The sequence below is a fragment of the Octopus sinensis genome, linkage group LG3, assembly GCF_006345805.1.
Source record: "Octopus sinensis linkage group LG3, ASM634580v1, whole genome shotgun sequence".
NCBI classification, from domain to species: Eukaryota; Metazoa; Mollusca; class Cephalopoda; order Octopoda; family Octopodidae; genus Octopus; species Octopus sinensis.
The window spans coordinates 162043780-162068020 of NC_042999.1; the positions used below are offsets into that span (position 1 = coordinate 162043780).

At 38.6% G+C, this 24241-nt stretch overlaps 1 protein-coding gene across 1 annotated transcript in view; it reads right to left on the reverse strand.

Moving 5' to 3' along the window:
- The window catches only part of LOC115209582 (zinc finger CCCH-type with G patch domain-containing protein), a 231482-nt gene that overhangs the window by 175559 nt on the left and 31682 nt on the right, over positions 1-24241 (reverse strand). Inside the window, exons 6-8 of the mRNA XM_029778020.2 lie at positions 23475-23620; positions 13924-14032; positions 8375-8554 (exon numbers count right to left, since the gene is read on the reverse strand). Coding sequence (XP_029633880.1) covers positions 8375-8554; positions 13924-14032; positions 23475-23620 — 435 coding nt within the window. The remainder of the gene's footprint in view (positions 1-8374; positions 8555-13923; positions 14033-23474; positions 23621-24241) is intronic.

The following is a 24241-nucleotide window of genomic DNA, read 5'->3' on the forward strand; positions in this document are numbered from 1 at the left end:
TAGAGTTATACTGGCTTTCAACTTGTCAACTCTTGAACAACCTATTTCACTTATGCTAATTTCGCTCCCCAAAATTGTGGATGACATCAGCCTCATAATAAACTGTATGTTTTCGTTTAAACTAGCTTTGTACCTATTCTTATAACAGCTTTCAACAGAATCATTTGTTCAAAACTAAGTTACAGTGCTTTACCTGACTCACATACATACAGGCTACATTCTTTTTACTTGTTAGCTCTTGTAATCTATATACCTATATAAAATCCTTCGTCTCTCTGTCTGTTCTCAAATGGCTCAACCACATCAAATCAAATTTTACATGGTAATAGTATGAGACCCCCATGAGTGTGAACATGTAATTTTTTTGGATTAAAACAATGCATCATTGGCACTGGTTCCGTATTACATATCAAAACTCAAAGAATAAAAGTGAAACAATAACATCTATATTGTAATGTGATATATTGCTTCACTTTTATACTTTTATTTTTAATTCTAACCACGATGATGACGTCACATTTTGAGTATCTGTCAGTGAACATATGTGTATGAGTGTATATATGTCTCACATCATCTCATCTAAGTCGTCCCATAGGATGCCTTTTTTCAGGGATTTCAGTTGTGCATACTATAGGAGTCACAGGGCACTACTCCATGTGGTCCTGCAGTTTCCATCTAACTAGGAATATTAGGGTTTCATCCATTGTCTTGTAGTCAAGATCCTCTGCATCACATCCTGCTAGTTAAAATCCAGGAATCTGATCTGTTAGGTCCTGCTAATAGCTAAATCCACACCCTACTGACGACACTTCAATTTATTGTTGTTAAGGTTTTATCTGTCTCCTACCTTTCGACCTGTCTGGCCTGGTAAGACCTGCCTGAAGATTTCTCTCCCTCCAGCACAGGTCTCCAGGTCAATGTAGCACACAGGCACTTCACTGCAACAAGATACTTGTTAAATTGGCCGTTGATTACAAAGTATTTCTTCCGCCCTTTGATGGGTCATATTTTTCGTCCTGCAGGGTGCCCAACAATCACCCTCCTCACCAAGCAAGCTTGATGGGGTTGCCAATTTAGTCACCAATGACCTGACCATGCAACAGGTTGTACTGGGTTACATGTTACCAGTAGCGCTCAAGAGCAATCTGACATCCATGTGTGTCTTTCTGTGTGTGTATCTTTCCACGTTAGGCACATTATTAAACAAACTATATGTATGTGAGGGATGGTCAGTGTTGATACGAAATTTAATTTTTATTTCAGTTAAAACAATATAGCATTTCATAGAGATAATCTTTCTATTTACAGATATGTACTTGCATAGCAAGTGACTTGATCTGAGATTGTGTGCTTGGAACATATATTTATACAGCCTTTAACAAAGTAAAAGTTATATATACAACTTGAACAGACACACATATCAGTACATAAACATACATTTACATGTATATACACATATACATACACACAGGCACATCTAAACACTTCAATACAAATTTATTTTCCTTTCGCTTAAAACAATATAACATTTCATAGAGATAATCTTTCTATTTACAGAGATGTACTTGCATAGCAAGTGACTTGATCTGAGATCATGTGCTTGGAACATATATATATATATATATATATATACAACCTTCAACAGAGTAACAGTTATATATACAACTTGAATAGACACACATATCAGTACATAAACATACATTCACATGTACATACACATATACATACATGTAGACACGTCTACACACTTACATACGAAAATGCTCATATACATACATATATGCATACGTGCACATTTACACATACATACACACACACACACACACACACACACATATACATCATGAACCAACTGTTACTTTCTCAGATGCAGTATGAAGTTTTGTCAGTGAATAGGTCACAGTTTCAAAGCGACAAAAATATTTTGACACAAATGAAATTTAAATGTTGAAATGAAACTAACGGTTTTTGTGTGTTCTTGAATGGCTTACAAACATCTTCCACGCTGCAATCTTTCTATTGTCAAACAGGACATTTTATACCATGACGACAATGGCATCACACTTTCTATATGACAACTACGGTGTCACATTTTGTATATGACTGTGTATGTATCTGTGAATGCATGTATGTGAGTGTATGAGTGTGTATATGTCTCAGTATGTGTGTGTGTGTGTGTTACTGCATTAGGTACATTATTAAACACGCTATACATATGTGAGGGCTGGTCAGTGTCAATACGAAATTCTATTTTCATTTCAATTAAAACTAGAGATAATCTTTCTATTGTCAACAGGACATTTTATACTACAACAACAACGACATGACATTTTGTATATGACTGTGTATCTGTCTGTGAGTGTATGTATGTAAGTGTATGAGTGTGTATATGGCTCATAGTGAATATGTGTCTTTCCGCATTAGGTACGTTATCAAATACACATACACATCTACACATACATATGTAATGACTGACATGCGTGAATGCATGTCTCTGTGTGGCTATCTTAGTATATGTATGTGAGTGTCTGTCAGGAACATTTTATACCATGACGACAACATCACATTTTGTATATGAGTGTATATCTATCTGTGAGTGTGTGTTTCCGCATCACACATTATTAAACACACACACACACACATGTGACAACTGACATGCCTGAATGTATGTATGTGAGTTCTAGAGGTGAAACTCTTGAAAAAAACAATGTGGTAGCAAGGTCCAAGGTATATATAAAAATACACATTTATTGCTCCATTACCAGTTAATAATTATCGCAGCAGCTGCAAGGTTGCAAGCTATTTACAATTACATATTTACCCTTACATTAAGAAATTTATCCTATATATTTCTATATATATATATATATATATATATAGCTCCTACACGCATTTTTTTTCTCTCCTTGTTTCTTTTCTGTGTATCTTTCTGTCGAAGAGCGTAGGCTCGAAATGTAAAAGACTTGTTCTATTACTATTCCTGAGCGCCATACTAATACATTTGTTTGTTTGTACTCCACCTGCCTTCGTCTTTTGTTTATTTTCGTAAACCTTCCCGTTATATATATATATATATATATATATATAATTCTTTGTCTCTCTGAAATAACTATTGTGGCATTTACTGTTAAATTAACAGTTCCATATATGTGCATCTATTTCATTCATTTGCTTATATTTCGTTAATTTATACTGCATACAAAACATACTATAAACATACCATGTGGTAAGCCATTATGGCTTATTTTTTCAAGTAATTCATTACTACATGTTCTCATGTGACTGCATAGGCTCACTTTATGTTTCTTATTCTACAGCTACACCAGTAATCCAATGTCAACCTTTTGCCTTCTGCAACATTTCAACAGTTCACTTCCACATTGCCATCTCCCGTTGCAGCCCATTTCCAGAATGGACCCATTTATGTACAACTAGCAGTATCACCCAGCGTTGCTCGGGTTTGTAAGGGAAATAACTATATAAGCATTTTTAGAGAGTTATAGCCAAAAAGTACCAAAAAAATGCATTAAAAATGGAAAAAAAATGATGGTAAATTTTTTTTAAATCGTTGACTCATCGTAGACATTTTTAGAGAGTTACTTCCCTTATATAATAGCGAAAAAATGCATTAAAATGGAAAAAAATGATGGTAAATTTTTTTTTAAATCGTTGACTCATCGTAGACATTTTTAGAGAGTTACTTCCCTTATATAATAGCGAAAAAATGCATTAAAATGGAAAAAAATTATGGTAAATTTTTTTTTAAATCGTAGACTCATCGTAGGCGCGCGCTAATACCCAGAAGGGCTCGATATGAATCACGACTATAAGATACCCAGTTTTGGTTAAACTGCACCGCAAAATGTGGGAGTAGTTAGGAATCTAAATCGTAGGAGACAGACACACAACTTGACTTTTATATATAAAGATATCAAAAAGCAACAACTCCATTCATTGGACAGTCAACCATATGATGGGTCATGTTGGATGCAGCACTGACCACCTCAAAGGCGAGTATATCCACTGACAGCATTTCAGTGGGTTCAAAAAGTACATACCCACCCCACTCCCAATTTTCCATGATAGGTTAGGGCATAGAATCCACCAAACAGATGTATTACATGTTACTTAGTTGAATTAGACCATCATTTACTACACAAATGTTTTGTTGTCAATGCTGCACTTCCCATATCACCTGTTTCAACATCATTGTAATATATATATATATATACACTTTTACACTTTTACTTGTTTCAGTCATTTGACTGCGGCCATGCTGGAGCACCGCCTTTAGTCAAGCAAATCGACCCCGGGACTTATTCTTTGTAAGCCCAGTACTTATTCTATCGGTCTCTTTTGCCGAACCGCTAAGTGACGGGGACATAAACACACCAGCATCGGTTGTCAAGCAATGCTAGTTGGCAAACACACACATACATATATATATATATATATATATATACACATATATACGACAGGCTTCTTTCAGTTTCCGTCTATAGCAGAAGACACTTGCCCAAGATGCCACGCAGTGGGACTGAACCCGGAACCATGTGGTTGGTAAGCAAGCTACTTACCACACAGCCACTCCTGCGCCTATACAGTGATTGTTTCTTATCAGGAACAAAATGTTTAATAGGACTGCTATAGAAGTGCTCAATTGAATGAGACAAATATATCAAACCAAAGTTATAGAACAAACAAATGCAAGGTCATCCAATAACATTTCATAACTCAAACATTTAATCATAGAAAATACATTTAGACATCACGGAAGATGGAATAGGATTCATCTGTATAAGTATTAACTCTTAATTCACACATCATTTTTTCTCGCACTTTCTTATATGCTTGTACAGATGAATCCTATTCCATCTTCCGTGATGTCTAAATGTATTTTCTATGATTAAATGTTCGAGTTATGAAATGTTATTGGATGACCTTGCATTTGTTTGTTCTATAACTTTAGTTTGATATATAATAACTAGCAGTATCACCCAACGTTGCCCGGGTTTGTAAGGGAAATAACTATATAAGCATTTTTAAAGATGTAAAGCCATCTCAATATGGCTAACCACAAAGGGGGGGGGGGTGTTTCTGTAGCTTTTTACGTTCTGAGATTCAATAATAAATTTTTAGAGAGTTACTTCCCTTATATATGCCAAAAATGCATTAAAAATGGGAAAAATTGATGATAAATTTTTTTTTAAATCGTAGACTCATCGTAGACGCACGCTAATACCCAGAAGGGCTCGATATGAATCACGACTATAAGATACCCGCTTTTGGTTAAACTGCACCGCAAAATGTGGGAGTAGTTAGGAATCTAAATCGTAGGAGACAGACACCACACAACCTTACTTTTATATATAAAGATATATATATATATATACAAACTATACCAATTTAATCCTGAGCAACGCCAGGTATCTCTACTAGTGATTTAATAAATTAAATTATTTGTTTAAAAACTACCTTCTGATATTCCATTACACATGCTTCTCAAATGCACATTTACTGGACTTTTCCACGAACACTTTCATACTTTAAATTCGTGACCACTCTCACTAAAAACTCAATATTATTATAGAGCACTGAATAAATTGCCTTGAAAATTTGTATTGGCACTTTATGTCTAGAATTCAAGTCTCACTGAGGTCAACTTTACTTTTCATCTTTAAAGGGTCAATAAAATAAGGTAACAATTAAAAACTAGGGGCAATCTATTCAATTAACCCTTCCCCAAATTTTCTGGCCTTCTACCAATGTTAGAAACAATTACTACTACTACTACTACTACTACTACTACTACTACTACTACTACTACTACTACTACTACTTCTACTATTAGCAGTACCTGTGGAAATTCCTTAGTTATTTTGAAAATTGTATGATGATGTATGTTTTTCTGAAATATCTGACTCTTGGGAAGATGTAAAAATCTACATAGGGGATTGAAGGGGCAATCAATCAACTAGTCTATCTATTCATCTATCTATCTATCTATCAAGTGATCTATCCATCTAGTTATCTATCTACATACCTATCTCCCTACTTATGCATCTACCTATCCACCTACCAATCTGTCTATTTATCTATCTATTTATCTATCTGTCTATCTACCTATCTCTCTATCTATCTAGCTAGCTAGCTATCTACCTATCTATTTATCTATCTATCTACCTATCTATTTATCTATCTATCTACCTATCTATTTATCTATCTATCTACCTGTCTATCTACCTATCTGCCTGCCAGCCTGCCTGCCTACTTATCTATCTATCTATCTGTCTGTTAGTCTATCTGTGGAGGAAGCGCAATGGCCCAGTGGTTAGGGCAGCGGACTTGCGGTCGTAGGATCGCAGTTTCGATTCCCAGACCAGGCGTTGTGAGTGTTTATTGAGCGAAAACACCTAAAGTTCCACGAGGCTCCGGCAGGGATGGTGGTGATCCCTGCTGTACTCTTTCACCACAATTTTCTCTCACTCTTACTTCCTGTTTCTGTTGTACCTGTATTTCAAAGGGCCGGCCTTGTCACTCTCTGTGTCACGCTGAATATCCCCAAGAACTACGTTAAGGGTACACGTGTCTGTGGAGTGCTCAGCCACTTACACGTTAATTTCACGAGCAGGCTGTTCCGTTGATCGGATCAACCGGAACCCTCGTCGTCGTAACCGACGGAGTGCTTCCACAAAAGTCTATCTGTCTATTTATCTATCATGTTCAACTTACATTTCTATCGATGTATGTAACTGTCTACTCTAACAATATGGACAAATATTTAAACCGAATAACTCAAAAAAAAAACCCTAAATAATTGTGGTGCCCCAACATGGCCTCAGCCTTTGGGCTACTACACATAAAAAACATAAAAGTAACATCCACAGCTATTTGTTAAAGACATTTTACTTTGATTTTACTATGTGTCACTATATCTAGCCATCCATCTGTCTATCTTCTATCCATCAATGAATCTATCTATTCACACAGATATATTGATGGATTGAAGATACAGGAACAGTTGAACATTAAATCCTGTAACAACTAAACTTTTAGTTTACTGTTACAATATTCTATCATATGATATTTAAATACTGTAACAATATTCTATCAGATGGCATTTTGTGTGTTGGCACACCACACAAAATACTTACTGGCATTTCTTCTAGCTCTTTATATTCTGAGTTCAAATTCTGTTGTGGTCGATTTTGCCTTTCATCCTTTCATCATCATCATCATCATCATTTAGTGTCCGTTTTCCATGCTAGCATGGGTTGGACGGTTCAACTGGGGTCTGTGAAGCCAGAAGGCTGCATCAGGCCCAGTCTGATCTGGCAGTGTTTCTACGGCTGGATGCCCTTCCTAACGCCAACCACTCTGTGAGTGTAGTGGGTGCTTTTTACATGCCACCTGCACAGGTGCCAGACGGAGCTGGCAAACGGCCATGGACGGATGGTGCTTTTTACGTGCCACCGGCACGGGGGCCAGGCGAGGCTGGCATCGAGTCAATAAAACAAAGTACCAGTCAAGTACTGAGTTCAATATAACTGACTTGTCCCCGCCCCTCAAAAATATGCCAGTCTTGCGCTAACATTAGAAAGAATTATTGTTGTTGTTGTTTTCATTCACTCAGCATTTCATTGTTGTTCTGCCAGTATTGGATTGCTAAATATCAATTTGCATACTTCAAACTTTGCTATCTAGCTCACTTCTTATAGTCTTTGTTGTGAATAACTTCAATAAAAGTTAATCTGGATACTAAAGCACCTTTCCTTTTTAACCCTTTAGCATTCAGATTATTCTGTCAAATATAATATTTATTCATCCATATTGTTTTAAGCTAATCATGCATTATTTCGTAGCTTTAAGATTTCGATGATGTTATCACCTGTTTTTAGATTGACATTATAGGTTGGTGTGAGATACCAAATCTGGGTAGTTTTAACAGAAAACAGGTAGATTATTTGGGCCGGATATGGCAGGTTTAAACACTAAAGGGTTAGACAACCTATCTGTCATGAAATGAACCAATCAATTACTTATTATTCATCAATAGATAATTTGTCTTATTAACTAGTTTTTCCATGTATAAAGAATTCTTATAATTCTGTGATTTCCCAGAAAGAGTTGCCACCATGACAATCAGCAACAACAACAGCAGCACCAATGAGGAAGTCTCCACACAGTTATTTAACCTGTGAGAAATAGCAATAAAATCTCCCTCAAATCACACCCTATCATCAGAAAAAGAAGAGAGACAGAAACAAAGGATATTGCTTTAGATATACAAAATGGATAGGCCACAGCTGGAATGTCTGCCTGACCAGCAGCTGCAATAAAACGAAGTACTTAATGAGGTAGCCAGGTGACCTACCTGTTTTCTTATCCAGTTTGTTGTTGATGAAGTCAAATACATTTGTAGGTTCAATCTTGTTATAAGCTGCTTTGTTCTTCTTCTCAAGGGACTTCTTTGCTTTCTCATTGTTCAGCACATTGAATAGGTTTTTATTAGATGCTTCCTCTTTCAGTTTCATCACTGTGTCAAGTGACTTGCCTGAATGTCAAATATATAAAATAATAATAATAATAATAATAATAATAACAATAATAATAATAATAATGATAATAATAATAATAATAATAATAATAATAATGATAATGATAATAATAATATGGTCGGCGAACGAACCACCAAAAAAAAGGAGTATCAGAATAACAAACTCGGCATCTGAACAACTTTGGACCCCCATAACAACTGAAGAGGTCACCCAGGCACTGCAAAAACTAAGCAACTGGAAGGCACCTGGGCATGACAAGATCCCCAACTTCTGGTTGAAATATCTAACAGGAATGCACAAAAAGCTGGCTGAAAACTTTAACAGCATACTAGCAGAGCCAGAGACAATGCCTGAATGGCTCACAAAGGGGAAAACCATCTTAATTCCCAAATCAAATGAAACAACAAAACCAGAAAACTACAGACCAATAACCTGCCTCTCTACTATGTTCAAGGCATTTACTGCAGTGATATCGCAAAGGCTGAACAAGCACCTGGACGAAAACAAACTGTTCCCAGAAGAGCAGAAAGGATGCCGCAAGGGCTCATATGGCTGTAAAGATCAACTAATGATTAATAAAGCCGTAACTGAAGACAGCCACAGAAAGAAGAAAGGCCTCAGTATGGCCTGGATTGACTACAAAAAGGCGTTTGATAGCATCCCCCACACATGGATCCTCAAAACACTAGCCATTAACAAAGTAGCACCAACAATCATAAAATTCATAGAGCACTCTATGAATAAATGGCAAACAGTCCTACACCTCCAAACAAAAGAGGGACTCATGAAAACCAAAGACATCCCCATTAGAAGAGGAATATTCCAGGGAGACACGCTCTCTCCACTCCTTTTCTGCTTGGCACTGTCACCTCTATCTGATATGCTAAATAGAACTGGATGCGGATATAAATGTTACGGCAAAACGATCAGCCACCTTTTATATATGGATGACCTAAAACTATACGCTGCAAATGACAAACAGCTGGAAACACTATTAAAGACAGTTCATGGATTTACCAAAGAAATAGATATGAAATTTGGATTAGAAAAATGCGCCAAAGTAACCATGAAAAGAGGAAAACTAGTTAAGAGTAACAACATCACACTAGATAAAACCAATGAAATAAAAGAATTAGACCAAAACCAAACTTACAAATACTTAGGAATCCATGAACTAGATAAGACACAACACACACAAATGAAAGAGAAAATAAAAAAAGAATATTATAGACGAGTTAGATCAATACTAAAAACAGAGCTCAATGCTAAAAACAAGATAATAGGTATCAACACTTTAGCTGTCCCAGTTATAAGTTACAGCTACAATATCCTTAACTGGACACGAAATGAACTGTCCAAAATAGATAGGAAAACAAGAAAAATACTGACAGGATCTAGGATGCATCACCCAAAATCTGACATAGAAAGACTATATATACAACGTATAGAAGGTGGTAGAGGCCTTATACAGCTGGAAAACTACTATAAAATAACCACCATAGGACTGCAAAAATACCTACTTCAGAAGGAAGGAAAACTGATCCAGATAGCAGCAAAACACGAGCAAAACAAAAAACTGTTCTCAGTATTTAAGGAAGCTGACAAATACAAACAAGAAATCATACCACCTAATAAACACAAAGAAGAAGAAGAAGATGATGAAGAAACAACAAAAGCTATAAAACAAATGAAATCCAAACTAAAAATAGAACAGCAACGAGCCATGATAAAACGATGGCAAGAAAAACCCCTTCATGGTAAATACTGCACTAAACTAAACGCAAAAGAAATAGACAAAGAAAAATCCCAGCAATGGTTGAGAAGCTCAGGACTCAAAGCAGAAACAGAGGGATTTTTAATTGCAGCACAAGACCAAAGCCTCCCCACCAGAAATTACCAAAAACATGTAATGAAAAGAAATATTACAAGTAACTGCAGAATATGTGGAGATGGACAAGAAACAATAAATCATATTATCTCTAGCTGCCCAGTCCTGGCTAAGAAGGAATATATTCACAGACATGACAGAGTTGGAACCTACATACATTGGAAGCTATGCCAACATTATGGAATAACAACAGAAAAAAGATGGTATAGGCACACACCAGAAAAGGTCACAGAAAACGAGAAAGCAACCATACTCTGGGATATGCCGATACACACAGATAGAGAAATTAAGGCCAACAGACCAGATATAGTTGTCAGAGATCATGAAGAAAAAAAATGCTTTCTAATTGATGTATCAATACCGGCAGATGACAACGTGTCTCTAAAAGAAATGGAGAAACTCTCAAAATACAAAGACCTGGAAATAGAGGTAACTAGAATGTGGAACCTGAAAACAGAAACAATTCCTATCATAGTAGGTGCATTAGGCATGATAAAAAAATATTCAGACAAATACATAACAAAAACACCAGGACTTACAAACACATATAACATACAGAAAATTGCACTACTAGGCACTGCACACATCCTACGCAGAACACTTTCCATACAATAACCATCAGAGCATCACAACAAATCACAGCACATACCCAAGGCACACAGAGCTGCGCTCGGTAGTGAAGTGAAAGCACGCTATAAAAATAAAACTACTGAATAATAATAATAATAATAATAATAATAATGATAATAATAATAATAATAATGATAATGATAATGATAATAATAATAATAATAATAATAATAATAATAAATGCCCTGATGCAATACTAGGCAGTGGCTCTCATGGCTTCTGATCTTAACTGATTGGAAGTGTTATCATGTATATTGTTTTGTCTTGGTATAAAAGATGGGCTACAGCAAATATTCTGCTCAATACCACAGATTTGCTTGTCAGTTGTTTGACCTTAACCAGTTGAGCATGCCCCTTAGTGGCTGGCGATATGTGCATCTCTGATCACGAGCAGAAGTAGTGGGGGAGCATCATAGCCATGTGTTGAGAGGGATTCTTTGGGGTTTGAATAGTTCACCTCTGAAAACATGGGTGGTTCTTTCAACATCCTTAAACAACCCTTATTCAGGGACCGTTTGAGCGGGATGAGCTACTCAACCTGAAGAAAATTCTAACTGGGCCCCACCTGCAAGGTCATGTGCTGTTATCTTGATATGAGATCACCATGTCGCGCACATATGGTTGTGATGCATGTGCCTGGTGTACCCTTATCAGACGGGTAGTCATGATGGGTATATTGGGCTTCGTATATTTTACCCCAGTGTCACTTTGATGGCATGCTCTGCTCTCTCACTCAATAATAATAATAATACTAAGAAGAAGAAGAAGAAGAAGAAGAAGAAGAAGAAGAAGAAGAAGAAGAAGAGGAAGAAGAAGAAGAAGAAGAGGAGGGGGAGGAGGGGGGAATAATGGTTTCAAATTTTGGCACACAGCCAGCAGTTTTTGAGGGGAGGGAACCCCAGTACTCAATAGGTACTTATTTTAAACCCAAAAGGATGAAAAATAAAGACGACCTCAGTAGATTCTGAGATAAGACTGAAGAATCAGAGGAAATGACGCTTTGCATTTTGTCCACCATGCTAACAGTTCTGCCAGCTCACCACCTTAATAATTACAATAATAATATTCAGTCCAAATAAATTTTCTCTCAAGACATCCTGACGGCATTTGGTATAGAGAAATGTACAGTTACTGAACTGAGGGTAGGGCAAAATGTAGACAGCAGTGAAGCACAACAACCAGATGATAAGTGGATAAGCGAAGTGAATGGAGAAAGTAACAAGTATCTTGGTGTTTTAAAAATAGGTCAGATGTTGAAATACCAAGATGAAGGAGAAAACTGCTTCTGAATATATCAGGAGAGTTAAAAAGCTATGTATATCTAAGCGAATGGAGGGAACCTGGTTAGAAGCATCAACACATGGACTGTACATAGGAGTTGTAGAATGAACTAAGAAAGAATTTGTCAACATGGATAGAAAAAACTAAGAAAGTAATGGCTATGCATGGGTGCCTTCCCACTAGAAGTAACATAGCACAGCTATACTTACCTAAGAAGGAAGGTGGAAGAGTTCTGAGTGAAAATGTGATCAGTGACAATGGTGAGACCCTACAGGAGTACAATATGAGGACTTACAGAGAAAAGATCATCAACAGGAAAAATCCTACACAGAGTTTTTCCAACAAACTGATGAAGAATTCTTGAAATGGTTAAGACATGTTTTTTTACAGAAGGAGTCTTATTCTGGTCTATACCTACAGACAAGAATATTGTGAAGACAGAGGATGAGAAAGTCAGTAAATACCAAGACCTTGGACTGGAAGTGAAAAGAATTCATAGAGCCTCAAAAGTGTGGAACCTATTGTGCTTGGTGTTCTTGGGACGATCTCAAAGAGAACAATATTCTGGTATCAAAGCTGCAAATACCAAACTTCATAAGAAGTATTCAGATGGCAGCAATACTCGCAACAGCTCATGTGTTGAGAAAGGTTTTGCATCTCTAAGCTGCAGGATGGAGATGAGACATGGCATAAATGAATCAGCAGCAGCAGTGGTGGTGGCAGAGGTGGTAGCAGCAGTGGCAGAGGGGGAGGAGGAGAAGGATTCTAACATAAGCACAAGGCTAGAAATTGGGGTGAATGTAGTCAATGAAGTCGATCCCAGTATTTGAATGATATGCAACTCTTCAAGCTAAGAAAGATGAAGGGTAAGGCAGCAGGATTTAAACTCAGAATGTAAAGAACTTGATTAAAGATCTTTTGTACTTGTAATCATAATTATTTCTAACAGCAAAGAACCACAAGTTTTATGGGAAGGAATACAGATAGGCGCAGGAGTGGCTGTGTGGTAAGTAGCTTGCTTACCAAACACATGGTTCCGGGTTCAGTCCCACTGCGTGGCATCTTGGGCAAGTGTCTTCTGCTATAGCCCCGGGCCGACCAATGCCTTGTGAGTGGATTTGGTAGACGGAAACTGAAAGAAGCCTGTCGTATATATATATATATATATATATATACATATATATATATATATATGTATGTGTGTGTATATGTTTGTGTGTCTGTGTTTGTCCCCCTAGCATTGCTTGACAACCAATGCTGGTCCCCGTCACTTAGCGGTTCGGCAAAAGAGACTGATAGAATAAGTACTGGGCTTACAAAGAATAAGTACCGGGGTCGATTTGCTCAATTAAAGGCGGTGCTCCAGCATGGCTGCAGTCAAATGACTGAAACATGTAAAAGAGAGAGATGGATATATCAACCCCACAAAGCTTGACTAGTACTTTTTTTATCAACCTGAGAAAGATGACAAGCAAAGTTTATTTTACTGAAATTTTTAATGTGGTTTCATTATAATATCATGTGGTATACTGTGGGTATGAAATATTAGAATAACACGCAAACTACCAGCTGGCAAGACTTCGATGGGGATTGGTTCTATCTTCCCTTCGTTGTTTCTTCCAAGACCCTGACCAGCGATATAACCCATCTTGGCCATCAACTGAGAACCAATTCCCTGAAAGATAAAATGAAAATAAAATTAAACTAAGTTAAACTGAAAAAGAAACTTTAATTATTTATGGAAATAAAATACATGAAAACAGTTTTAAAATGCATCTCCTTTCATATTTATATGGATATAACGTAATTGCTAGACATAGAGAAAAGGATTCACAAACAACTTCACAAGTTCAACCAAACGCATACCCTCCATCAGACACCTACCATACTCTGAGCGCCTTGTTTCCCTGGGCATGGATTCACTGAAGCTCCGGCGTCTGGCGACGGACTTGGTATACGCCCACAAAGTTGTCAGCCACCTCACCAACAACAACACTGAACACCTTTTTGATCTCCATGTGTCGAACACACGTGGACATGCCTACAAAGTCAGAAAACAACACAGCTCCCATGACTTTCGGAAACATTTTTTCACGCTCAGAGTTGCTGAAGCATAGAATAAACTGCCTGCGTCATTTGTTGACTGCCATGACACTGCATCCTTTAAGGCCCTCATGCTTTCCGAAATCCACCGAAACTACACCTGATTATATATACACTTTAGATGAGTTGTAGTGCACCTGAGCACTGTACAGAATGTTTTTTTATTATTATTATTATTATTATTATTATTATTATAAAGGCCTCTCGCACAGAGTGAAAGGCAGACTGTATGATGCATGTGTACGAACAGCCATGCTACATGGCAGTGAAACATGGGCCGTGACTGCTGAGGATATGCGTAAGCTCGCTAGAAATGAAGCCAGTATGCTCCGATGGATGTGTAATGCCGGTACTCACACTCGGCAGAGTGTAAGTACCTTGAGAGAAAAGCTGGACCTAAGAAGCATCAGTTGTGGTGTGCAAGAGAGACGTTTGCGCTGGTATGGTCATGTGGCGAGAATGGATGAAGATAGTTGTGTGAAAAATTGCCACACCCTAGCGGTTGAGGGAACCTGTGGAAGAGGCAGACCCAGGAAAACCTGGGACAAGGTGGTGAAGCACAACCTTCGAACTTTAGGTCTCACTGAGGAAATGACTAGAGACCGAGACCTCTGGAAGTGTGCTGTGCGCGAGAAGACCCGGCAGGACAAGTGAGTCCATAACCCGTGGCCTTCTACATGGGATGGAGCCAGCCTACGTATGCATACCTTCCCTCTTGGGACACAAAACTCTACTTGTGAAGACCTGTTGAGGCAAGTGAGGATCAGAATCGAAATCGATCAATGGAAATTGCGGATGTGCTACCAGTGCCGGTGGCATGTCGAAACTCTGCTTGTGAAGACCCATTGAGGCAAGTGAGGATCAGAATCGAAATCGATCAATGGAAATTGCAGATGTGTTACCAGTGCCGGTGGCATGTAAGAGAACTTTCCGTTTCGCGACCGTTGCCAGCACCGCCCCGTTTCGTGTCCGTTGCCAGCCTCGCCTGGCCCTCGTGCCGGTGGCACATAAAAAGCACCATCCGTTCGTGGCCGTTTGCCAGCTCTGTCTGGCACCAGTGCGGGTGGCACGTAAAAAGCACCCACTACACTCACGGAGTGGTTGGCGTTAGGAAGGGCATCCAGCCGTAGAAACACTGCCAGATTTGACTGGGCCTGATGAAGCCTTCTGGCTTCACAGACCCCAGTAGAACCGTCCAACCCATGCTAGCATGGAAAACAGACGCTAAATGATGATGATGATGATGATGATTATTATTATTATTATAAGCTCAAAAATTAATAAAAAATTTTGTCACTTTTCAATATCTTTATAGAGAGCCACAGATAACCATCTTGACGATAGACAACATAACTGACTGGAAGGTTCACGGTTCATTTCCAATTACTATTATGGTTATGACTAAGGCATTTAGCTCTAAACTACCTAATCCAGTAAGCTGGAAATATATGTTGTCATTTATCAACCATCGTACAAACAATAACTCTGAGCACCTTTTCAAACTCCACCCGTCTAACACCCGTGGACATATTTACAAAGTCAGAAAACAGAACAGCTCCCATGACTTCAGGAAACATTTTTTCCCGCTGAGAGTATCTGAAGCATGGAACAAACTGCCGGCATCAGTTGTTAGTTGTCGGAGCCCTGCATCCTTCAAAACTTCCATGCTTTCTGAGATTCGCCAACACTACACCTGATTTTCTCCCCTCCTTACACACACAAGCATGTATCTGACTCATACACTGTTCGCTTTCCAGACATTTGTACATTACTGCATACACTTTATATGCACTTTCTGACAAGTTGTGGTGCACCTGAGCACTGTATACAATAATTTCATTATTATTTTTTTTTTTTATTCCCATGCCGGTGGCACGTAAAAAGCACCATCCAAACATGGTCAATGCCAGTGTCACCTTGACTGGCTTCCGTGCCAGTGGCATGTAAAAAGCACCAACCGATCGTGGCCGTTGCCAGCCTCCTCTGGCCCCTGTGCTAGTGGCACGTAAAAAGCACCCACAACACCCACGGAGTGGTTGGCATTAGGAAGGGCATCCAACTGTAGAAACACTGCCAGATCAGACTAGAGCCTGGTGCAGCCTCCTGGCTTCCCAGACCCCAGTTGAACCATCCAACCCATGCTAGCATGGAAAACGGACATTAAACGATGATGATGATTACTTTTGCAAGTAGAGGTCAGAATACCAACAAAGGGGCCTCTACATGGTTGAAAAACCAGCTAGAAATAGCAGCCAAATCCCACTCAAATTATATTTTGTCATGTTGAAAAGAAGTGGCACTTTAGAAATGTTGTTGCAGTTACATATAGCAGAAAAAGACAAGATAATCATTGTTGGAATGCCACTGATCATAACCCTAAAGGACCATGGCTAAACTGGAACTAAACAACATGAAACACAATGTAGTTGTATCCTGTCAGGTACCATGGTCTCATACTCACAGGCATGAAGATGAAGATGACAGCAAAGGGAACTTCGTACTTCTTACATTCAATCTCTGCAACTGCTGGTCATGGAAGGATGCTGCCATTTTACACTACCTGATGAGAAATATAGTCTTCAAAAAGGAATATTTTGTAGAAGACTTGCTGTGAGATAGGATCATACATAGATCTTTTATATTATATATCAGAGGATAGCTCTTTCCATGGGTTCAGACACCTTAGGAAAGTGTTTCTACTATAACCCCAGGCTGACCAATGCCTTGTGAGGGTATTTGATAGATTAAAAATGAAAGAAACTAACTGTATACACACACACACACACACACACGCGTGTGTGGGGGGGAGCAACTCAGCTACAAACAGTTATATGTCTGTGGTTGCTAATGGTGAAGTTTGTTGACATTTCCTGTCAATGAAAACACCCACTATCTCTGATCTTGGATTTCTCTGGAATAAATATTCTCTACCTGAAAAACAGGTAAGGATTGGTAACAAAAAGTGCATCTAGCTGTAAAAATCCTGCTTCAATATTTACTTCCATCTCAGCCATGCTAGCATGGAAAACAGGCACTGAACAAAATGAACAAACATTATTGATAAAGGTTACCTTATTAATTATAGCATACCTTGTGATGTTTGCGTGTATTTTATTACTGAGTATATACCAAGACACTTGTTTCTGCCTCTCTGTCTCTCTCTCACACTCTAATCTTTCATCTTCTGACAAAAGGTCACCTCCTCTAATGCCCCGTCCCCTCTCAAAATTCCTTGGTGACCCTGCCAGTGCTGGTGCCATGTAAAAATCACCCAGTTCACACTGTGAAGTGGTTGGCATTTGGAAGGGCATCTAGCTGTAAAAAGCCATGCCAAAGCTGACCTCGCTCATGCTGATGCCATATAAAAAGTACCCAGTCCACTCTATGAGGCATTAGGAAGGACATCCAGCTGTAAAAACCATGCCAAAACATATACAGTAGCCTGGTATAGTGCTTTACGTGGCCAGCTCCTGTCAAACTGTCCAACCCATGCAAGCATGGAAGATGGACAATAAATGGCGACAGTGATGATGATGATGATGATGATGATACCATCATCATTTCTATTTCTACTTTACCATACCTGCATAGGTAATACAGATCTTCTCTAGCACAGCATTTCACCATTTGTTCCTTTTATTTATTACACACATGTGAGTGAGAACACTTTGAGATATTTTTGGTATCTAACATGTGTCAGATACTGTGAGCGCTGCTTCTGATTGGTCAATCCATGATGATGACCCGAAGTCACGGTGACAGCGCTGCTTCTGATTGGTCAATTCATGGCGATGACCCGAGGTCACGGTGACGGCACTACTTTTGTCATTCATAAGTTACAACTAAGCGTGAAGAATTTAGTTATTGGGTTAATAAAATATGGTCGTTTATTCGTGTGTAATAAATAAAATACCAAACTCATTCCCTATGGATACCGTATTTATTACATTCGTGGCTTGTAAACGTATCTAACTCGCTTTCGCTCGTTAGATACATTTACAAGCCACTCGTTGTAATAAATACGGTATCCATAAGGAACTCGTTTGGTATTCTCTCTTTATCAAACTTTTTATGAAGTTCAACATCTGAGATTAGATTTCACTGCTTCTATTCAAATCTTCCTTGTTCTTCCTCTTCCATGGTTACATTCAACTTGGATCTTCTAGTACTTCTTATGTATTCCAAGACCTCTATTGGTCAAGACTGACCAGGTATCTATACACAGGAAGTTCGAATCCAATGTGCAGTTATGGGTAAGTTAGTTTCTTTCTTTTTCTTTGTTAAAGACTAATATTTTGTCTATGCTGCAAGTCTCTTCTCTCCACCACCAAAGTTGTCCAAGTGAAAAGCATCAGTGTCAGACTCAGAACATAAACTATCAGCACAAATACAACCAAACTACCACCCTAAACAGGTACGATGATGATGATTACTTTTGCAAGTAGAGGTCAGAATACCAACAAAGGGGCCGCCACATGGTTGAAAAACCAGCTAGAAATAGCAGCCAAATCTCACACAGAACATGAGTGTCTGTCTGGACAACAATGTGTCAAACATCTTAACAACTCAGCCAAATATTGTATGTGTGTGTCTATGTGTGGGTGTATACTCTTTTACTCTTTTACTTGTTTCAGTCATTTGACTGCGGTCATGCTGGAGCACCGCCTTTAGTCGAGCAAATCAACCCCGGGACTTATTCTTTGTAAGCCCGGTACTTATTCTATCGGTCTCTTTTGCCGAACCGCTAAGTGACGGGGACGTAAACACACCAGCATCGGTTGTCAAGCAATGCTAGAGGGACAAACACAGACACACAAACATGCATATATATACATATATATATATATACATATATACGACAGGCTTCTTTCAGTTTCCGTCTACCAAATCCACTCACAAGGCTTTGGTCGGCCCGGGGCTTATAGTAGAAGACACTTGCCCAAGGTGCCACACAGTGGGACTGAACCCGGAACCAAGCTACTTACCACACAACCACTCCTGATTCAAGAAAATTTATTTCCATTCTCTTCTTTCCCATTTTCTTTTCTATGTAGGTATCACCTTATTCTCTAACTTCACCACAGAGCTGAGTCTCTGAGTTTTCCTATTCTGTCTCCCTTCTTCCTTCAGCACATTGAAATTTCTGTTTACCAAACCAGTTCATTCCCCTTCTCTCTGATTCTTTCTATCACTATCTATTTCTCTTTTTAAGTTTTTTATCCCTCATTTTGATTTCTTTATATCTGTTTCTTTATTGCCCACAAGGGGCTAAACATAGAGAGGACAAAAAAAAGACAGACAAACGGATTAAGCCAATTACATCGACCCCAGTGCGTAACTGGTACTTATTTAATCGACCCCGAAAGGATGAAAGGCAAAGTCGACCTCGGCGGAATTTGAACTCAGAACGTAACGACAGACGAAATACGGCTACGCATTTCGCCCGGCGTGCTAACATTTCTGCCAGCTCGCCGCCTTAAAATTTCTTTATATCACTCACATATATGTGTGTGTGTGCGTGTGTGTTTGTTTTTTTGGATTGGGGGGGGGGGATGAAGAGGAAGAAAATAGCTGCCCCTCACATATTATGATTCTCTTTCACCCTCCACTTTATTTTTTCTTTCTCTCTTCTTTCAGTATCAGTAACACAGTAATAGCTTCAGTTGGAGATTTGATCAATGTAGATCTGTGCTGACTAATTTAAGCTTAAGCTGCAAGACCAACTTTGGTGGATAAGGGTTCAAATTTGGTCACAGTCAAATGTAATTTCTCTCATCTTCCCAAGAAATTGGTTACAAATGATTCTAACTGCACTGAATTCAGTAAACTAGAATTACAAATTTTGGAAAAGGCATAAAAAAATATTGACATATTAAAAGCATATGCCAATGACAGTGATCCTAAATATACTTATTTCTTTACTACCCACAAGGGGCTAAACACAGAGGGGACAAACAAGGACAGACCGGATTAAGTCGATTATATCGACCCCAGTGCGTAACTGGTACTTAATTTATCGACCCCGAAAGGATGAAAGGCAAAGTCGACCTCGGCGGAATTTGAACTCAGAACGTAGCAGCAGACGAAATACGGCTACACATTTCGCCCGGCATGTTAACAACACTGCCAGCTCACCGCTTATATCCTAAATATACTGATCCTAAATATACTGCAGACTAAAGGGTTGTCTAGTCTGTTATTTTTTACAGGGTTCAACAACTGGAAAACATTACTGATCAGTTTCCTGTTTGACCAAATTCATCAACATAAAGGCATAGCTATTACAATTATTTCTTTAGATATTACTTCCACACTTGTCCCTAAAAACTATACAATTCAGAAACTGGACATGAAAGATAATGTACTGCATTTTCAAAGATATAGTCATACATAGAAATCGATAGACAATATTGTAAATCCTACAGATTGAGCAGGGCCATCTACTTGAAGGGGTTTGTGATTTGTTCACCTTCCTACTTACTAGAACTTTGCTTTTTGCAACTAATTTTTTATTTATGTCCCTATTGGTTAAATGAAAAGCATTGTATATCCTGAGATGCTGATATGACAATGTTCAAAATTGCTAAGGCTATGATGAGTAGAGATCTAATATAACAAACAACTCTTCACATATTTTGCTACTGTATGCATTGCAGTTCCAACATGTGAGTTTCCTCTGAGCATTCCAGTTTCCACACCATTATAAGAATGATTTTATTTCTGCACAGTTTACTTCTTGATAATTCTGTTCCTTCCCACAATTCAAATTATTTTAAGTCAAAGAATTGCCAGCCTCGCCTGGCCCCCGTGCCGGTGGCACATAAAAAGCACCATCCAATCGTGGCTGTTGCCAGCCTCGCCTGGCTCCCGTGCCGGTGGCACATAAAAAGCACCATCCGTCCGTGGCCGTTTGCCAGCTCCATCTGGCACCTGTGCGGGTGGCACATAAAAAGCACCCACTACACTCACGGAGTGGTTGGCATTAGGAAGGGCATCCAGCCGTAGAAACACTGCCAGATCAAACTGGGCCTGGTGCAGCCTTCTGGCTTCACAGACCCCAGTTGAACCGTCCAACCCATGCTAGCATGGAAAGCGGACGCTAAACGATGATGATGATGATGAAAGAATATCAGGAATAAAAGTTTTCATATATCTTCTTAATTTGCTTGAATTAAATATATATTCTACATACAGTTAAATTAAACTGTGTAATTGTGCTCGGGTGGCAACTGTTATTTCATATTTGCTTACCCTTAGAAAGTATGAAAAATGGTTACATTTCCTTCAAACTTTGCTTTTCTTACACTTATTTCGCCACTACTCCTGCTCATGATCAGAAATGCACATATTTCTGATGCTCAAGTGATTAAGGTCAAGCAACTGACAAGCAAATCTGTGGTTTTGAGCAGAATATTTGCTATAATGATATTTCTGCTCCAGCAACTCAGTGCTGAATTTGTCTGAGATGTAATGGAAAATGGGCCAGTTTCAAAGCATTGATGTCCAGGTCACAAAAGCAAGGTTTGGAGGGAATAGTAGTCATTTCCTTTGATTTCTAGACTGAAGCAAATAGGAAATAACACTTAATGACCAAAAATTAAAAACTAAAAAATAAATACTTTGTTACACAGTGTTATGAAATACACTATTATTACAGAGTGCAAATTGGTGGTGCAACGCATTAGTCTCGCCTTCTCTAAGCAGGCAATGTCATATATTCTGCTAGAGAGAGAGAGTGTGTGTGTGTGTATGTGTGTGTGAGTGCGTGTGCGTGCGTGCGTGCGTGCACTTAAAAACCAGTCTTGGTGTATTCCGCTTGGTTGCAGTCTAATGATTGAAACAAGTAAAAGATAAAATACACACCAACTCCCCAACCACATACAAGTCAAAGCCAATGAGAGACACTTAGAATAGCATGGCTCTGGTTGCAACATTCCCAAGAAAAAGATGAGATTGTCATAGTTGGAAAGCCATTGATCATAGGTCTGCTTAATCAGAGCTGACCTAAAACCATCTAACACCTAAATCTTTATATATAAAAGTGAAGTTGTGTGAGTGTCTGTCTCCTACGATTTAGATTCCTAACTACTCCCACATTTTGCGGTGCAGTTTAACCAAAAGCGGGTATCTTATAGTTGCGATTCATATCGAGCCCTTCTGGGTATTAGCGTGCGTCTACGATGAGTCTACGATTTAAAAAAAAATTACCATCATTTTTTCCCATTTTTAATGCATTTTTTTGCTATTATATAAGAGAAGTAACTCTCTAAAAATGCTTATATAGTTATTTCCCTTACAAACCTGAGCAACGCCGGGCGATACTGCTAGTATATATATATATATAATTTCAACAATATTAAGGAATGGTCCTGATAGGCCATTCGACTCACTAGAAAGAGCAGTCAAACTCAAACTGCTAAATAGTAGTAATTCAGACGTAATAAAGTACGTCGAAACAATGCATTGTCCAAGGATGATTAGGGTAAATGTTTTTGATTTTCTTTTGATTTCTGAATTACTACTATTTAGCGGTTTGAGTTTGACTGCTCTTTCTAGTGAGTCGAATGGCTTATCAGGGCCATTCCTTAATATTGTTGAAATTATATATATATAGTCTGTGACTATTTTCTCTTTCTCACTGGACTGCTGGTGGCGAAAAAAATTCTATTGAATTTTTTGCTACCCTTATATTGATATATATATATATATATATATATATATATATATATATATATATTAATAAATAAAATAAAACATATGCATATATATAAACATATATGTACGTACCTACCTCTACATGTACATATACACGCATATATGTGTACAGGACACCAAAGGGACGTCGAACACAATGAAAAATGAAAACATAGACACAAACCAAAGGAACTGGACATTTTTTAAACAACAAAAAAATAGAGTACAGGACAATTAACACAAAGAAAAAAGCCCTTCTTCAGTCGCCATGGTTTCATCTACTCTACGTTTCGAAGGTGAAAGTGAAATGCATAACATACCTTTGTGTGTGTTTCCCATTCTCCTAATGCCACTGTTGTTTTTGGAGCTACATACATCAAAGAAGCAGTAGGTTGACTGCCATAATGATCATCATCGTCATCTTCCTCTGTGTCAGATTCACAAGGGAATTCTTCATCTGTAACAGCTTTTGAACAATACAAATATATCAGAACATGTTTATTTTGAGAGATAAACAAAATAGACAGATAAACACATAGCAACAAGAAGAACATCCAGACACAGAAACCGAACCAAAATGAAATGAATGAGCACCAGTCGATAATAAGAGCAGCAGCTCCCAATCAGAAACAGCTTGGACCTTGAAGACCCATACAAATGTTTGTCCCTTAAAAAAGCACCATCCGATCATGGCCATTGCCAGCCTTGCCTGGCCCCCGTGCTGGTGGCACATAAAAAGCACCATCCGTTCGTGGCCGTTTGCCAGCTCCGTCTGGCACCTGTGCGGGTGGCACGTAAAAAGCACCCACTACACTCACGGAGTGGTTGGCGTTAGGAAGGGCATCCAGCTGTAGAAACACTGCCAGATCTGACTGGCCTGGTGCAGCCTTCTGGCTTCCCAGACCCCAGTTGAACCGTCCAACCCATGCTGGCATGGAAAGCGGACGCTAAATGATGATGATGATGATGATTAGATAGAATAAAGGCTGTGCCCACAGCCCTTAAAAGGCATCTTATTCTGATAAACAGTTTATATACACACTGATGTTTCATAAGTTGTTTAACCCCAGGTCAACAACGATTGAGT